The following is an 18,762-nucleotide window of genomic DNA, read 5'->3' on the forward strand; positions in this document are numbered from 1 at the left end:
TGGAGATCAGTAAGAGGTCTAGTGTGCTGGCACGTGGGGGAGCATGGGAGCAAGTGCTGGGAAATGAATCTGAACAGGTATCCTGAAGCCAGGTGGTCAGGGACCTCATATGATATCCCTTCACTCCAAAAGCGCTGAATAAACACCCACTGTTTTCCAGACACCAAGAAAAGCTATATTGAGTACAGGCCCTGCCCCTAGGGGCTCACTGTCTAGTCAAGGAGAGCTGGAAGGACTTCTCTTTTCTGGAATTGAACTTGAATGTGGTCCTTTTGGGAAGAGAAGGCAAAAAGCTCCACCAGCAGCTCAGGGTGGATTTTTTGCTGTGCTGAAAAGCTAGGCAGTGGTTCCACATATAAGTGATATCATGTGATATTTGTTTATCTCTGTCTGACTTACTTCACTCAGTATGACAATCTCTAGGTCCATCCATGTTGCTGCAAATGACACTATTTCGTTCTTTTTATGGCTGAGTAATATTCCATTGCATGTATGTACCACATCTTCTTTATCCATTCCTCTGCTGATGGATATTTAGGTTGCTTCCATGTCCTGGCTATTGTAAATATACACACTACTGTATATAAAAGATATAACTAATGAGGACCTACTGTATGGCACAGGGAACTCTACTCAATACTCTGTATAACCTATGTGGGATATATGTGTATCTATAACTGAATCACTTTGCTGTACAGTAGAAACTAACACAACATTTTAAATCAACTATACTCCAGTAAAAGTAAAAAAAAAAATTTAGGCAATGGGAAACCATTAGAAACATTTTATAAGAACCATGACCCCTCTGGTGATTCAGAACCATGAAATGAAGACACTGTCCCTGTCTGGATTTGATGATGGACTGTCACAACAAGGTGTGTCCAAGGGTTGTGATTGGACATGTTTGGCGTAGGGTCACTTCTTTCTAGGTAACTGGGGGAGGAGAGGAGTTTCCAGCAGAGAGTGCGACTCTGGCTGGAAAGATCTCTCCAGGCACACTTGGGAGAGAGAAAACGTACTTGCCAGAACCCAGGTAACTGCCCCTCCTGCCTTCCCCGTTCCCAGGTAGGCCTGCGTGCAACCCTCACACACAGCCCTGCCACCACCTTGGGTGTGGCTGCCATACACGTTCTCTGGCTAAAACACTTAGACTGGCTACTTTAGGAAGCGTGCATATTGGCTCGAGTGACAATCATAAAACCCTCTTGGATTTTTGTGACACATTACCCTCCAAGAGTTCAAAGTCCCCTTAAGGCTTTTATTCCACTTTATCGTAAGTACAGCTCTATCAAAAAGAAAAGATAGGTTTTTTGATTCTCATTTTATTGACGTGGATAGAGAGATGCAGAGATTATAAGACTTGTCATGTAGAACAGTGTTTTCCCCTCACTGTAAATGAGGGAGATTTTAGGAGGGTGGCACTTGGCTTGTTCTTTAGGTTTTAACTTTTCAATGAGCATGAATGACATGGAACACTTAGATGCAGTATCTGCACAAATGGAATTTATGTCTGCCTCCACTCCCCACCCCATATAAATATTATCTTTCCTGATCCCAGCCAGTCTTGTTGAATTCATTTCTTGTTGAATTCAATTCATTCATAACATTAAGAACCAGGGACCTCATGCACTGTCCCCTACAAGCTTCCAGGAAAGTCTCTGATAAGCTCATTTCAGTGAAATGGCAAGAACTGATGAGCCAGTTATTCAGTGAGTGTTTATTAGGTGCCAGGCACGTGCAGAGGTGGTCTGCATGCATTAGCTAATTTAATCCTCATAGCGACCCCGTCAGGTGGGTTACTATTATTAACCCCTTTTTAAAGATGAAGAAACCAAAGCTTAGGGAAGCTTAATATGTCATCTTTCTCTGGGGTATTTACATGTGAACAGTGAACAACAAGCCTGCAGCCAAAGAGTGAATTTGCTCTTGAGAAATTTCAGGCATCATCTGGGGATCATGGCTTAAATCTTTGAATTTTTAAAAAGTGTTGGCCTCGGCTTCTCTGACCTTTCAGTCAAAGCATACATTTGTTAGTCATCTGGGAGGTTTGTGGGATCTTGTAAGATATTGAGAACTTCATTCTGGCTGTATGTTTACAGATTTCTTTATGCAGTGTCATAATAAACTCATTTATTTACTGTGGGTTCTTAGCAAAGTAAAGCTTTTTTTTCTTTTGTAGACATTTGCCTGAAAAAATTAAGGATGACCAGCAGCTGAAGAATATGAGTGGCCAATGGTTTTATGAAGCCAAGGCAAAAAGGCACAGAGAGAAAATCCACGGAGCAGATATCATCAGAGCATCCATGAGAAAGAAGAGGCACCAGGGAGCAGGTGAGTCGCTTGGGCAAGTACTTTTAGAGCCAGCATTTGTCCTTGGGAGAAGGTGTCCTTGGGAGAGAGGAAGGGTGTCAATCATTTAGGGGTGTGCTTTGCACCATGCATAGTCCTCTAGGTCGTAATCTCCTTGCCCTGGGTTTGGATGGATGAGGGCAGGGCTAAGTGACTTATTGTGGTGAAGAAGGAGGAGGGAAGCCCCTTAGATGCCATGTTGAATTGGAGTAGCCTAGACAATTGGGGGTTATAAGGGATCTACCACCTCCTCTTTCTTTGGCTTTTAATTCTGAAAATTCGGCACCTTTTCTCCTGAGTAGGGTGACAGGAAGAGATTAGCCTCCCTGTTCAATGACCTTGACACCTGGTACTTCTTTAAAAACCAAGTACATCATTTAAGGGACTGTGAAGACAGCATTTTGAGGGCTTCTTTAGAATTCTGTTGAGTTCATCAAATATTAACCGAGTGTCTTCTCTCTAATTAACTCTGCACTAGCCAGTATAAACCTTTATCCCTAAGAACAGCCATTGTCTAGTTCTAGCCTGTACTCAGTAAGGAAAATAGCTGTCACCTCTTCAGTATCTAATATATGATAGGCGTTTAGTCCCTATTATTTCTAATTGTAGTAGCAATCTTGTAAGGTAGGTCTTACTATCCGCATTCTATATGTGGGGTATGTGAAGTTCAGAGAAGGGAAGTAACTTGCCCAAGGTCATATAGTTGGCAAATGACAGCTCCTGGATTTCAGTCTTTCGGACTCAGAGCCACGCTCCTTACAGATGAGGGCTGACCTCTTATGATGTGCTATGTATTGCTCACAGCCCTCTTGATTTCCAAAACCACCCAGACCTTCAGAAATCTTGAAGGGTGCAAGGGTGCAAGTTAGTACTGTGGACTCCGTTTTGCAGCTGAAGAAAATAGACTTATGTGTAAAGAGACCTGTGGATGTGAGTATTTGGAAATTGGGAGCCCTTATGTTGCTTCATCTTCTTAACACCGATGAAAGTATTCCTGGCACTTACTGGCTATGTGGCCTTAGGCAAGTTTCTTGAACCCCTTGATCCTCAATTTCCAAATCTGTAAACTTGGAAAATAGTTACCTCCTCATAGGATAATGCATGCAAAGGACTCAGCACTATGCCTGGCACTCAGTCATCACTCAGTTGATGCTAAGTATCTAAGAGGTTCAGGTAAAGAGTTCTGGGTGTTCAGAGGCAAAAGAGGTTATTTCCTGAAGAGGGATCACAGAGGTTTTAAGGGGGCCCTGGCATCTGAGCTGGCTATTAAGAAAGATATAGAATTTGGATGTGTAGAGATTGGGGGAGGAGGAGGCCATGGAGAGGGACATTCCAGAATAGAAGCATTTGTTCCGCTTTGTGTCCCAGAACCCAGCCTCAAGTTGGGCCCATTGTAGCTGTTCAGTAAATACTTGGTAATGATGGTGTGTCTGTCCCAGTGAGGACTCCCTGCCCTGAGCGTCCCCTGGCCGTACACATTTGGTCCTGACCCCAGTTCAGGTCAGAATCACCTAGGGCAGTCGGAATTTTGCTTTAGTCATCTCTGCACATTTAAAGGTGCACCCATGCTCTCTGGAGACGGTACTTGTAGGGAGGTAACAACATGGGAATCTACTGACTTCTCTCGCAGGTGTAATTTTTTTTTAATTACGTGATTTCTTTTATTTTAATTTTATTTATTTATTTATTTATTTTTGGCTGCATTGGGTCTTCATTGCTGAGTGCAGGCTTTCTCTAGTTGCGGTGAGCGGGGGCTCCTCTTCATTGTGGAGCATGGGCTCTAGGCACGTGGGCTTCAGTAGTTGTGGCACATGGGCTCAGTAGTGTGGCACGTGGGCTCAGTAGTTGTGGTGCACAGGCTTAGTTGCTCCGCGGCACGTGGGATCTTCCTGGACCAGGGCTCGAACCCGTGTCCCCTGCATTGGCAGGTGGATTCTTAACCACTGCGTCACCAGGGAAGTCCTGCGTGATTTCTTTTAATTTTCACAAGTGTCTTCTTTTTAAGAAGAGGAATATTAGGCTCATAGAGCTCAAAAAACATTCCCTCTGCCTCAGAGCCACTTAGTAATATAACTAGGTCTTGTATACAGGTCTTTGTGGGGTTTTTTTGTTTGTTTGTTTCTTTGCGGTACGCGGGCCTCTCACTGTTGTGGCCTCTCCCGTTGTGGAGCACAGGCTCCAGACGCACAGGCTCAGCGGCCATGGCTCACGGGGCCCAGCCGCACCGCGGCATGGGGGATCTTCCCAGACCGGGGCACGAACCCGTGTCCCCTGCATCGGCAGGCGGACTCTCAACCACTGTGCCACCAGGGAAGCCCAGGTCTTTGTGTTTTGACTCCTCTTGCAGTTGCAATTCTGATCCCAAGTGCTCAGATTCATTAGTGACTGCCTGGGCACTCAGAGGAGACCTGACGTTCAGGTTCCAGCCTTCAGTGATAAGAGCTGATATGAGAGTTGTAGGTCGTGGAGGTAAGAGATAGATAACCTTCTTGTCTTTATCGTTTCCTGTTTCAGCTGAGCAGAGTAAGGACAGAGCAAACAGGGCAAAGGAAAGCTGGGTGAATAATGTCAACAAAGATGCTCTCCTCCCCCCGGAGCTAACCGGTGTTGTAGAAGAGCCAGAAGAAGACGTAGCACCTGCAAACCCAAGGTAAGACTGAGCTCTTGGGGAGCACTGCTGCACGTGGGATTCGTGGCTTGGTCCTGCTATGTGAGTGCAAATGCCAGACAGGTCTCACGGGCATGGCAAGGGGGCATGTACGAGAGAATTCTGGGCCCTGATGTGGACAAAGCCTGCGCAGTACTCTTTCTCAGCTTCCAGAATTTCTAACAGATCTGCATAGTAAATAAAACTAAAATGTTAAGTGGTGATTTCTTCCAGCACCAACAAGAGCTGTTTTTTTATTTGTGCTAAGGATATCTCCATAGAGTCAGTGAAGAGATACTCCAAAATGAATGTAGGGGAATAAGTCATTCAGGAAAGAGATGAATGATGATCAAATTGTAACAGCTTGGTGCAGTAGAAGAAGCTCAAGCACAGGAACCAGGCAGACATGAATTCACATCCTGACTATGCCACTTATTAGCCATTTGACCATGGGCAAGTCACTTAATCTCTCTGAATCTCTTTTCCTAACTATAGATAGGAATCATACTATATAGGAAAGGTTATGGTGAGAATTAGTGGTAACGTATGTAGAATACCTGGCACATGGTAGGCACTCAATAGATGTCTCTTAAGGATGCAGATTACCCTCAATATTTCAGTCTTGATTTTTTGTGTTTTCCATACATTTTTATCATCTGGCCAATCAAAACGTGCATTTGTACAGTACATGGTTCCTGTGATATAGCTGATTATGGGGTTTCGTTGTCACAGACCTTTTGGAACCATGATGATTTGCTTTTAGGTATTTAAGGATCTTCCCATTGGTATCTGTCCCTTGGTGGTATAGTTGTTACCCTTTGGTGGGAGAGCAGTTGCATTTTATCTCTACTTCCTCAGTGAAGACAACTCAATTCAGAATCTCCAACTGGAATGAAGTCAGTGAATTTGCTGGTGGGACAGCCAGTGATCCAGGATCCAAGGCTGAGGCACCTGGGGAATAGGGATGTTTCCAACATAATTTACAGGTGAGGGAGAGGGTCTATACTGTAGGCACCAACAGGCATTTCAGAGTCAAATATAAGTAAAGTTATGTCACATGGATGATGGAATACTGATTCTATTGTTCCCCATTATTTATCCATTTCCCTTTTGGAGAGGACTTGCTTTGTTTTCCTGGGTGGTAGGTGGCACTATTTCCCCTCTAGGATGATTTGTAATGTTCTGTTATATCTGTAGAGGCCATGTCGGCTAGAGGTTGAAACACCTTAACAGTAGCTGTGAATTGACTCTGTGACCTTGCACTAGAAGTGACTTAACTTCCTGGGCCGTTGTTTCCTTGGCTGTAAAATGGGAATGAAATAGTTTGCTAGCGGGATTGTTGAGACTCTAATTAGCTTGTACATGTAGAATTCCTAACACATAGTTCATAGTGCATAGTAGTTGCTCAATGAATGGAAGTGTGGGCTCTCACATACATACAGGTATTTCAGGGAGCTCAGGAAAGGATGTGAGAACACGTTACCTCTTTCTCCTTGTGCCTCCCCATGTTCCAGCTGCCTGCAACTTCCCTAATGGGATGAAGGCCTGCCTTCCTTCCATACAGCAAGAGGACACCTTAAATATTAGAAACTCTGGGAGTGAGAACACAGGCATTTAGATTCCCCTTCAAGGAACTGAGAGCAGCTCCTAAGAGCTGGGTTTGGTGGGGACACCAGAGCGCTGACTGACTGAGGGAAGAGGTGGACAAGAGAAGATTTGAGGGTGTCAGACACAAACTTAGCTCATTGTACTCTTTTATCTGGGTCAGACTTCCTGTCCTTCTCCCAGGAACTCATTTCATCTCAAAGGACCTAAGGGACCGAGGTGTCACTGCCCTTAGAGCATATAGTGTCCACATTTGCATCTCCATCGTTTGCTACATTTCTCACGTGACCTCAGAAGAGTCTTTCGGGTTTCATCTGTATGTACATCAGAACTAAGCTGCCTCACCAGGATGTTATGAGACTGAATGAAATGAGGTATGGGAACCACTTGGCATTTCTCAGGAAGAAAGAAAATTGGCAATTTGCAGGTGGCCTCATAATTATGTTATTATAATATAGATGAGGTAGGTTGAGAAGGCAGGAATAAAAATGTTAGATGTATCCAGCACGCCTTGCTCATTACGTGGCACGGGTGGTAATCACCCAGAACTGTAGAAGGAGCTGTTGTTTAATTCCTCCTTTCCGTGTCAGAAACTACTGCTTTACTCAGTATCAGGTTCCAGCATGTTTTTCACCTATACTTTAACATTTGGGAACTGGGTGTGTTAAGTATATTTTGGGGCCTGTACTTTTAGACTAAGTGAACTTCAATAGAATGACTCAATACCTGTCAATATTTTGTTAGCCAGGAGTCAGGAGTTGGGGAGTGTAAGCCAGCAGTGACTGGATATTGGAGCTTCTGAAGGAGTTTTTTCTAATAAACTCTGGGGCAAGAGTCCTTCTTCCGTTGTGGGTACAATTCTGTGGGCTTCTGCCTGTGAATAGTTAAAACACCGTGAGTATTCAGTTTGTATTCAAGCATGGGAAGCTACCTGCGTTATTTTGGAACTCACCTTTGTTTGCATCTGTAGCACGGGGAAGCAGAGAGAGGTTTGATGAACAGAGCAGCAGAGAATGAGGTTCCCTTTCGAGTGGCAAAGAAAAGTACAAGTGATCCCAGCTCTAGTTCTGGTTACTGATTTTCAGCATGGTAGTATTGGCACGCACAGTGGTAAAGGACCAGTGTTTGGGGTTTTAAAAAAAGGCATAGCATATTTTTGAATTTGCTTCACTCAATCCCTGAGCCATTTCTTCATGTGTTTGTTGATGTGTTGAAGCCTCATTGAGCGTAATACGTGTTAGCACAGCACTGGGTACTGGGCATGGGCACAGCATTGGCTGCCAAGGAGAAAGGGAGAAATCAACAATCCAAAGGGAGAAACCAACCACAAAAAACACGGGGGAAAAAAAAAGCACTTGCAAAATTTGCTTCTGATTCCAGACACAGTTCATATTTAAGCTGAAAAATACCTCAGAAGAGGGTATGTCTGGTGTTATTTGTAACTGCTTTATTTATTTTTTAATTTTTTGGTCGTGCCACAAGGCTTGTGGGATCTTAGTTCCCCGACCAGGGGTCACACCCGTGACCCCTGCAGTGGAAGCTCGGAGTCCTAACCACTGGACCTCCAGGGAATTCATTTTTAACTGCTTTAGAGGGAAAGGCTAGTTAAGGTTCAAAAGCTTTAAAAGTTGCTGCATGTGCTTGGAAACATTTTATGGCTAGGCATAGGAGCAGATGGACTGTCCCACTGCCCACGTGGTGTAGTTCTAAGACTGCTATAAAGCCCTCCCTCTTCCCCAGATGTCCCTACCACGGTACCTAACGTTATTCTTCTTTTTAGTTAAGTCTTCAAAGACTTGTATTAAAATGCAAACACTTTGAGGAGGGGAACCCTAACAGTAGTTTCGTAGTCTAATATTTTAATAATCTTCTTACAGAAGTAAACCCATTTTGGCTAAGTGCTACATCTAGTATTGCAGGTAGTTTTTGAAGGGTACCTGAGGGAAGAAATTACAGAGCTCAAGGTGTGAACCTTGGCTTGCTGTACAGTTTTAAGAACTCATCACATGGAATGTATTGAATATCTTATATATGCAGGACACACCCTGCGAATAGAAATCTGATCCCTCTGAGAGGGATTCTAAGAGACAAAAGACACAGTATCTGACTATAAAGAGACTATATTCTCTTAGGAAAAATAATGCTTCCATATATGAATATCTGATCACATGATAATAAATAGTACCAGGCAGAGAGCAAATCCCAATCCCAAGGTACCAATAAAATGTGCAGTAAGACTTGAGACAAGGAGACCCACTTCCAGCTGAGCTGATAGGTGACCAGCATCACAAGGGAGGTGAGATTTGGACTGGGCTTGGAGGTGATAGTGAGGATTTGGGTCAAGAGAGTAGAGCAAACGCTTGAGGGAAGGGCTGGGGATAGGTTGGGGGAGACAGCAAAGAGGGACAGTGAGTCATGTTTGGCATGCGGGTCAACAGGAAGGCGGAGTGGGAGGGTACAGTGGGGCAGATGGTGGAGCGTCTCCAATTCCTTCCTGAGGAGTTCAGACTTCAGCTTCATTCCACAGGCCTTGAGGATCCAGGAAAGGTAACGAGCAGAAGAGGGACATGATCAAAGTTCTGTTTTAGACCATCCCATTTTAGAGGTGGAATGCTGAATGGATTAGAGAAGTGGAACTTTGGTGTCAGGAGGTCGGATATGAGGCTAGTACAGATGACAGAAATAAAGGAGGAATCAGTAGGGGTGGAAAGGAAGTGACAGATGTGAGAGTAACTGGGAAGGAAGAAATCGCCCAGACTTCACTCCAGTCCTCTTGCCATAAACCACTGCTTTACTCATGTGAGAAATCAGAGGCAGTAGAGCCCAGCCATTACAATGATTGTCTTTGGAGTCAGGGTCAGACACATCTGGTGCAAATCCCTAGCTCTTTCACTAACTTAAGCTCTCCAAGCCTCCGTTTTCTCACTAGTAAAATGGGGAGAAGGATACATACCTCACAGGGATGTTGCAAAGATCAACTGAGAATAAGATGGTTGCTGTATTGATGGTTGTGAGTTAAAAGACAGGCAAACAAAACATTGATGCATTCCTCAAGAGAAGCAAAGCCGGAGCTTAATTGAGGAAGTAACTATATTTTCAGAGACAGTGTGAGGCATAAGACTCTTGTTTTATTTTTTTCTAGTAAGCAGACTTGTGAACTGTACTTAACCAAGTATCTCACCCTCATCCCATTTCCCGCCAATCCCAACCACAAGGTAACCCAGTGAATACTGTATGTTTCTGGTGTTTGATCGCGTGCTCTGAATACCTCATTTCTTCTTCTCTTTTGATTTCTGAATAGCAGGAACAAAGACATTTTGTTTAAAACCTAAATAATGCGCCTCATTGTAATTTGGCAAACAACATAGATATTTTTAAAAACCATGGCACCTGTGTGCTGCTGCCTTCCTTGGCACTGGCTCAGTTGGCCTTCAGTTATTCAGTCGTTCACCAGTTGTGTACCAGGCACTGTACAAGGCATCGTGGGGAATAGAAAAATGGTCAAGATACTCTTTAAGGATCTCCCAGTTTACTATGAGAGATAAGATATGTATGCACAGAATGAGGTTGCAGAGCAGACATGAAATCCACAGCTGCATGGATTTAGTTTAGTAGAGTTTAGTAGAGAGAGACTGGTTTCATCTCTGGGCAGGAGGGGACAACATGATATGCAGTGTGGACAGTCGTGGGCCTGGTGGCTAGAGGCGCAGGAACTGGATTTCCAGGGAGCAGAGGGAGGAGAATGTAGAGACTCTGCTTGTCCTTTGTTCTTGGTGAGTGGGAAGGAGAAAGGAGGAAGATGACAGGAGAAGATGGCTGTTCCATGGAGGCCCCAACCATCAGCATTTGGCCCAGGTCCTCTCATTGTGTGACTGATTTATTTACTAAAGGAGATGATACAAAACACTGAGAAAACTGAACATGGCATCCGCTATAAGCTTCCTCATATCACTCACTGGCTTCTTAAAGTGACACTCAAGAGACATTACTTTCTAGTCCTGAGCTATTGGCTGTTTTTACTGTGAGTTCTATCAGTGACCAGGATTCTTTTCTCATATTGGCCGCTAGATAACTTGATTCAAGTTTGTGCTCACCTGTTTCAAGAACAGAGGCCTCCTGCCATGTGTTTTTCTATTAGCCTTAATTCTGGCTCCATTATAAGTTCCTCCTCTTGTTCCCTGCCCTTCCCCTCCCCATCCCTTTCCTCCCCCTTTCTCACAACCCTGCGGTCAGGCTGTATTCCATATACAGCTGCCTCATCTGCTGTAATTCCTTTCTGGAACAGTGAGGAAGGCAACAAAAGGGAGCATGGCTTCCTCAAGTGTTCAGCCTGTTCCTGGGACTACAAAAGTAGCAATCAACGTGCAGAGGGAAGGAAAGGAAATGAATTTGCAAGAACATCTAGTCCATAATTTTAGTGACAACTATCTTGGGCAAGGCTCTGTGGCCTTGGGGCAAAATGCTCCCCTCCCCCCCTCCAGTTCTTTAGCTTCGTGGTAAAAAGCCAGCACCTTCCGAGGTACTTCTTCCAAGTCCTTGACTCTGTGATGCCACTAGGAGAACTGGTGGAGTTTAACCAGGCACGGTGCTTTCAGCCAATAGTGACTTCCCCTCTTATGCCTGAGGCAGGGCCACTGGAGCAGGAAGTCTGAGTGGGTCGTTTTCCTCCCTCTTGGGAGCCACTATGACCCTCTTTGCCCTTCTTACTCAACAGCCAAGGGAGTAGTTGTTCAGGAGGGAGCTGGCTCAACTCACTTTTCTCCATTCACCCTCCCTGCACTCTCACCCTAGGGCTGCCCTGTCCCTCCGGTAGGGAATCATGGTCTAGAGAATTCTCCTCTCCCTTCTAAGCCAGCTCCAGGCTTCTGACCTCCCACCATCTTCTGGATGCTCTGCTTGTCTTTACTCCTCTTGTATTCGAACGAGAACTCACCTGGCCAGCCTGTAGAGTTGGGTTGAAAGTTCCCAGTAAGTTGCCCCAATCCACCATCCTCCCGGCACAGCATCTCTTAGATCTGCTGTTTCTTCTGTTCTACTGCCCAATCACTTGTCTCACCTGCGTCTTTTCTTTAGCTATTTTCTACCCGAGTTAGAGTAAGCAGTGCCCTTCTGGTCCTGGCCTACGGAATCTCTAAAATGCTCTGGGGCCTTATTTCAGCAGGGATGTTCCCTTCTTGAGAACAACCGCTCACTGTTCTAGTCTGCATCTGATGTTAGGTCCTGACTTTGAGGTGAGTTTATTTGTACAGATTTAAACTGTGAACCTCCTGTGTGCCTGGTACCGTGATAAAAACTTCAAGGCTTCTTCTGATGGATGGTTTTCGTCTTGTCTCATGCCTGTTTTCATTTCTGTTCTCCCATTGCCTTTGCTTCGCTGCTTAATCATCTCTAGGCTCCAACTCCCTCTACCTTCCTGGCAGTTTGATTTTACAAACTTCCTCTCCTATCCTGCCTTAATAGCTTCTGGCTTCAGAGGCGTGATTTACGCTTCCTCAAAGGGTAAGTTTTTATTGGCTGAATTGTTTCTTTTGCAGTTCCAGCGTGGTAAATCCAGCTTCCACCATGATTGATACATCCCAGGAAAGCACAAGGAAGTCAGCTGTATCTCCAGCCAAGGTAGATTGAGCTCAGACTTTGAAAATCTCATTCGGGGAAGGCGTGCCATTTTTCTCATTTTTTCAAAGCACCGTGAAATAAAGAGAATTTCGTAGTACTTTTTTCCTACCAAACATAGATAATTTTTCTGTTTAATATAAGAAATCACTCTTGTGGTGGAAAATTTTATGAATATCATGTTACTGCATTGCTGAAGACCTAGAGTTTTTGTCCTAAAGAATGAAAAGTCTAATGCTGTTGGGGGCTGCTTCTTTGAAGCATAAGAATGTGGCTTGTTGGTTCCATATCATGGAACCAACTTATTCCTATTCATGGCTTCCTGAATCTCTGTTAGAGGTCTGCTTGGGGGAGGGAATTGTCAATTTATGAAACAACAGATAGCAAATATTGATATTCAGTCTTACATTAATAAAAAAATGCTGGGGGGGAGGGATAAATTAGGAGTTAGGGGTTAACATATTCACACTAGTATATATAAAATAGATAACCAACAAGGACCTACTGTATAGCACAAGGAACTATACTTAATATTTTGTAATAACCTAAAGGAGAAAAGAATCTGAATAAAGAAATATATATATATGTATATGTATATATGTATAACTGAATCACGCTGCTCTACACCTGAAACTAACACAACATTGTAAATCAACTATACTTCAATTGAAAAATATTCTATTTACTGATACGCTTTTCTGTCATTAGAATTGATGATCATGATAGTGACTATGAACCACTTCAAGATACCTTGTCTTTTAAATCCTTATAGGAAAGGTCAGTTACAATTATATTTAGTACAGCTTTAATCTATCACAGTGAGTCTCATACAGTAGGAAGAGCACGGGTGGGAGTCTGCCCTAATTAGAGTCTCAGGTTTACCCCAACGTTGACCACCTCTTTGATATGTTCAGGCCCATGTTTTCTCACATCTGTAAAAATTTCACTTCTGTGAGATTTAGATTTGAATGCCTGGTTCTGGTTTAACTTTGGAGGACTCTGGAATTGAGTATACTTTATACAATTTTGTCCTGTGTTTTTTTTTTTTTTGGTATGGCATATATATGGTAATTCTTTGCTAACCAGATTAATTAAGACCATCATTTTTCAAACATGCCAGATAGAATTTACTGGATAAAACTACCAACTATTGGAGATAATAAGCATTTGCTGACACTGAGTTGCTGCTGTGACATTTAAAATGAGTTTAATAAACAATATTTTTCCCCAGCAAAGGAAGAATCCATTTAATAGCTCCATGCTGCCAGAAGATCACTTATCTCAACAAATCAAAAATGAGCAGTCAAAAAATGGAAGGGCTGGTTTCTTTCAGACTTCAAAAGAGGGTAAATATTATTTTTATGGGGTAGATATTTTTATCTTTGTTATCTATGGACTAAGGGAAATTCTCAGAGTTCCTTTAACCAAAATAGCTTTCAAGAGAAAGTGAAAAGTCCTGATGGTTTTCTTCTACTTTGCCCACTGGTTTCCTGCCTGAGGGTAGGAAGCAGAAATTTTAGAAACCGGAAGTTCATGCATTCCAGTCTTGGAGCTGACACTTGTGTGACCTCCATGTCTTGGGTCCCCCCCCAGTGACCTGGGAAATTTTTTGACCAGAGGCATTCAGTCATTCATTTAACAGTCTTTATTGGATGTCTACCAGGTACAGACACAGTTCTCTGTTTAAAATGGAGAGTTTGCCTCAAGATAAAAAGACCACTTGACAATGTTACAATCCTCTAATCTGTAATTATCAGCCCAGTCTTCCAGGAGCATTTGATCAGATTTGTTGCTTAACTGATTGAAGTCTGCCTCTTAGGGAATTTTACCATTCTCACCATTAAGAAGAAACATTAGACAATTTAATCTCTTCAAAAGCAACTGTAAGAAGATTCCACAAGCATCAAAGATTGGACAAGGGGTAGAAAATTAACAAACAGTAGAGTTAGGAGTTTCAATTAGCCTGTTTTAATGTTAGTGTATTTTTCTTCTCCATTGGATACACTTTAGATAGCATAAAATGCTTTACAGAAAAGAAGTCACTGGAACATTACCTGTTTTTTTTAACTTTTTAACAAAATTAATTTTTGTTTTAGGTATTGAGATTTTAAAAAATTGAGCTCCCTTTTCTGGTTTCCATACGTGAATTTTTTTAAGTGACTTCTGTGTTTTTTCTTTACCCTCCTTGAGGAATTTTTAAAGTTTCTTTTTTAAAAAAATTTTTTATTGAGTATAAAATACCACAAACTATGTATGTATGTAAAGCACAGCAATCTTAAATTTAATGATGTTCACGCATGAATTTTTTAAGGCTTTTTAATTAGGTCTGTATTTATGCTTCATGCTTCATTGTCTTTAATACTTAGTGTTTTTGCTAAATGTAGATTAAGTTTATGATAGGTGTTTTAAATTACAGAGTTATTCTGCATTTGGTATATCATCTAATATGTTTTACTTTTCAGGTGAATTGTCAGAGTCCAAAGAAGAGTCATCTGTCCTGGATATTTCAAGCCAAAAGTTAGAGAAAACAAAGCAGACTTTTCCAGGCCCTGAGAATGGGTCCCAAATCAAGGCTCCAATCCCCACAGCCAGGAAAATGATCTATAAATCGCATGACTTAAAGCAAGATGATAACCAGTCTTTTCCTAGACAAAGGACAGACTCCCTGAACACAAGAGGGGTTCCAAGAGGGATCCTGAAACGCAATTCCAGTTCCAGTAGCACAGACTCAGAAACTGTTCGTTTTCCTCAGAACGTTGAACCCAAAAGCAAAATTGTGTCACCTGGCCTAACCATCCATGAGAGAATTTCTGAGAAGGAGCATTCTTTAGAAGATGACTCCTCCTCAAACTCACTGGAGCCATTAAAGCACGTGAGATTCTCTGCAGTGAAGGATGAACTCCCACAGAGTCTGGGGCTAGTCCATGGCCGGGAAGTAGGAGAATTTAGTGTTTTAGAATCTGACAGATTGAAGAATGGAACAGAAGATGCAGGGGACATAGATGAGTTTTGCAATGATCCTAAGCCTTCCCAATACAGAAAGCCTTCGCTTTTTCAGCCATCAGCCTCAAGCCCAAGTACATCAAAAAATGAAACGCATCAGCCAACGACTTCTGGTTCCTTTCCAATGAATGAGCACCATTCTCCCAAAGAAGTTTTAACTACAAGAGCACAGTCCACTGAGAATTCACACACCATCAATGAACACAAAGCTAACTCATCAGAATTGTCAAGGCTTGAATCAAAATTGTCCAGAAGCCCTGCTGGTAAGAGATTCGTCACTACCAGGCTCTAAAAACTGAGCCAGTGGGCTTGGAATGGCCAGGCCAGCCAGCCAGCCTGGTAGAAACCCATTTTGCTTTCTAGGTATTCCCGCTAAAATTCAAGCGGATGCCACTGGGGAATGTTTATGCCTCTTAATGGCTTTGCATGTTTTCCTCAATCACCAATAACTAAAAGAACCAGGATAGCACACTTTCCGGCACATTATGCTTAATCCAAAAAAAAAAAAAATCATATCAATAATTTAACTAAACAAATTATAGCACTTTGAGTTAAATCAAGGTGTATATACAGAGTGAGAAATAAACATATGCTAATACCTTTGTACAGAGTAAATATATTATTACTCACCTAATGCAAATTTATCAATTACGATTTAACCAAACTTCGGTTTCTCTTTTAATTTCAGGAGAACCGTCACCTTCTTAGCCTCAAAGGATGGGAAACTAGACTTTAAATTCTTACTATGAAAAAGCCTCATACTTTGGCCTGCCCAGGGCCTCCATCCATTTGTTCTTAGACTTTAAATGCTCTGAAGGAACTTTCTCCTTCAGCTGGTGTGAGCTGAGAGGCAATGAGAGTACTGCTTTTTCCTGCTAACTAGCTGACTAGTCCTCTCTTGAAGGTCTTAGAACTCTCAGGGGATGCCTCAAACTGCTTTCCTATGCCTATATGATTACTTCACAATTCTTATGTTTTAAAACAGAAGCAATGGGAAAAATCATTTTGTGTACTCTCTCCCATCTTCACTAAGTCCTAAACTAACTCTATGATAATTTTTATAGTCAGGAAAATTTATAGTAGCAACAGTCAAGTTTCTAACTCATTTACTCTCCTCCTCCCTTATTAGTCGATATTAAGTTGACCCTGAGTCACTTTTGCTCAGCCGTACGCTTTCATACTTATTCAAATCAATCCACTTCTTAAAGGACAAAGCATTTCCATCACCCCTCTCCCTGGGTATTTTAAATCATTTGAACAGAAGAGAATATTTTTTTTAAAAAAATGAAAAATAAGCTTCTTCAAGATATAAAGGAACTCATTTTAAGGAAACTACTAAAGTTTGAATAAACATTAGCAAATAATTGGGTGATGGTTACTTAAATGTTTATCCAAAAGATGAAAAAAATTTCTTTGGTAATATTTTCCTTTGTTATAATCCATAGAAGAAAAATGGTAAACCTTTCCTGATTTTCAAAGTGCACCTGCTTTTCCACAGACTACCTTTATAATTTTGTATTAACTATTTATTTTTGCTTTCTGATTTTTAAATCTCAATCTCAGCTCACCATGAAGTCTGGGGAGAAGCCGTCATCAGCTAAACCCATTTTGGTTGACAGACAGGCCTTCTGGTCTCAGAGCTTATATACAAAGTTCTGCTTACTCATTAATGCCCTGCTTTCCCCCCTGCTTACCACAGAAATATATACAAGTAAATAATGGAGCATAAGAAGAAAATCAGGACCAAAAAAGAATGGTAAACTCTAATTGTGTGAATTATAGGGTTTGACTTGAGCTCTGAGCTTTAGGACAGTCATTATCACACTCGTTATATTATACTGGAAGAAAACAAAAGAATTTCTCAAAGGAAACAAAACATTATCTGGCATCAAATTTTTAAACTCTTCTTATTTTTAAGTAATATACTTTCATTTGAAAAGTGTAAAAACATTTGAAAAGAAGAAATGCATACAGAATAAAACAATTATCTGTGATATCACCCAGCAGTATCACTAATGTTTAATTGTAGGACCTTCCAATAATTTTCAGGCATGGATATAATTTAAATTATGTTTATACTGTCCAGACTGCTTTTTTTTTTCACTGTGTAGTACAAGCATTCTTTTCATTATTAGTCTTCTGTTAAACAGACTAACAAAGAATTCTTAAAGATTTCTCAAAGGAACTTTATCATTACTGACATATATTTAATAGTATAATGTGTAGTTACGAAAGGAAACCAATATCCACTATGTGCCAATTATTGTATAAGCCTTTGTTGTTTTAGCATTTAGCTAGAGTTGATGATTAAAATCAAAGAGATAATTTTATTAACTGACATCTCCTCTGGTGCATTTCAGATGTAGCTAATGTCATAAAAATTCAGCTCACATAATTTTCAAGAACATGTATTGTGTAGCTTAGCATTTATAAGGAAGAGCAAGAAATGCTGAAACACCTTTAGTCTTAACTAAAGGGAAAGAATGCCTGAGTTCCCTCATCTACATGTGCCATGTGCCCTGTGAATAAGGCTCAGAAAGGTCTCTCCCTACTTTTTCTTTTTTCTTTTTTTTTTTTTAACATCTTTATTGGAGTATAATTTCTCCCTACTTTCTTGGTAGACCAGAAAGAATTTAACTGTCCTTCCCTAGCCTCCTAGCCGTTGGTTGGCAAACATCAGGGAACAGGTAGAAATCCCATTCTCCATCAGTCCTCATTTTACTTTGTCTCACAGAGACTATCTCCAGCTTACAGATTGTAGAAGGGAAATAGGGGATCATGGGGGAGCCTCTTGAGACCATGGTCCTCAAACTGAAGTATGCAAAACAACTACTGGGATAGCTGGTAGGAAAGATTCCTGGGCCTCATCTTCAGAGATTCTGGTTCAGTATACCAGGAGTAAGGCCCTTGGATGCAAATATCCTTCTTGTGCCATTCTGATGTTTTGGAGGGAGCTCCTTGTTTAATCTTCCTTGAACGTTGTTTTTCTAACTTCTGAAATCTCCTAAGTCTGTGTTTCTCGAACTTGAGTATAAGCCCTCTCTAGGGTTTATGAGTGGGCCAGTAGATAGGTGGCGTCATAAAATCAACATGATGTATCTTCCTGGAGTGTCTATTTTATGCAAAGCTTTGAGAGAAATTAATGTTTAAAATGTAACACAGGTCAGAATACAAAATCTACTTGATTTTTTAGAATAAAACAGACACTTGAAAGAAATTCCCCAATTCGGCTTACATCCCATACTTCCAGGGGCCTATGTTTACCTTCCTTTACTGTTATAGGGCATCTTTGGTAGAATATCTTATTTAGGATGGTTTACATTATAACTCCAGATAAATGCTGATATAAACAGCTAATGGTGTAGAAAATGTAAACACAAAGTGCCTTTTTAAAAGATAATGTGAGTGATTGAATAATAATTCTTTAAGCATTCTCTTTTCTTATTTAGAAAAGCATTTCTATGTTGCAGATGAACTGTCTCACGTTGAGCCTGAGTCATCTCAGGTGCCAGATCTCAGTTCTAGAGACCATCAGCAAGGTAAGC

The 18,762-nt window shown here is 41.6% G+C and overlaps 1 protein-coding gene across 6 annotated transcripts in view; it reads left to right on the top strand.

The window, feature by feature from the left end:
• Window positions 1–18,762, top strand: part of SYTL2 (synaptotagmin like 2) — a 99,613-nt gene that overhangs the window by 52,278 nt on the left and 28,573 nt on the right. For 4 of the 6 annotated variants that reach the window (XM_019948790.3, XM_019948791.3, XM_033862159.2 and 1 more), the window contains exons 3-8: window positions 2,180–2,331; window positions 4,864–4,999; window positions 12,136–12,217; window positions 13,446–13,560; window positions 14,677–15,480; window positions 18,688–18,756. In XM_019948790.3, the coding sequence (XP_019804349.1) occupies window positions 2,180–2,331; window positions 4,864–4,999; window positions 12,136–12,217; window positions 13,446–13,560; window positions 14,677–15,480; window positions 18,688–18,756 (1,358 nt within the window). The remainder of the gene's footprint in view (window positions 1–2,179; window positions 2,332–4,863; window positions 5,000–12,135; window positions 12,218–13,445; window positions 13,561–14,676; window positions 15,481–18,687; window positions 18,757–18,762) is intronic. The other 2 variants (XM_033862160.2, XM_073808341.1) reach the window with 1 other exon arrangement.

The sequence above is a fragment of the Tursiops truncatus genome, chromosome 8 (assembly GCF_011762595.2).
Source record: "Tursiops truncatus isolate mTurTru1 chromosome 8, mTurTru1.mat.Y, whole genome shotgun sequence".
Classification (NCBI taxonomy): domain Eukaryota; kingdom Metazoa; phylum Chordata; class Mammalia; order Artiodactyla; family Delphinidae; genus Tursiops; species Tursiops truncatus.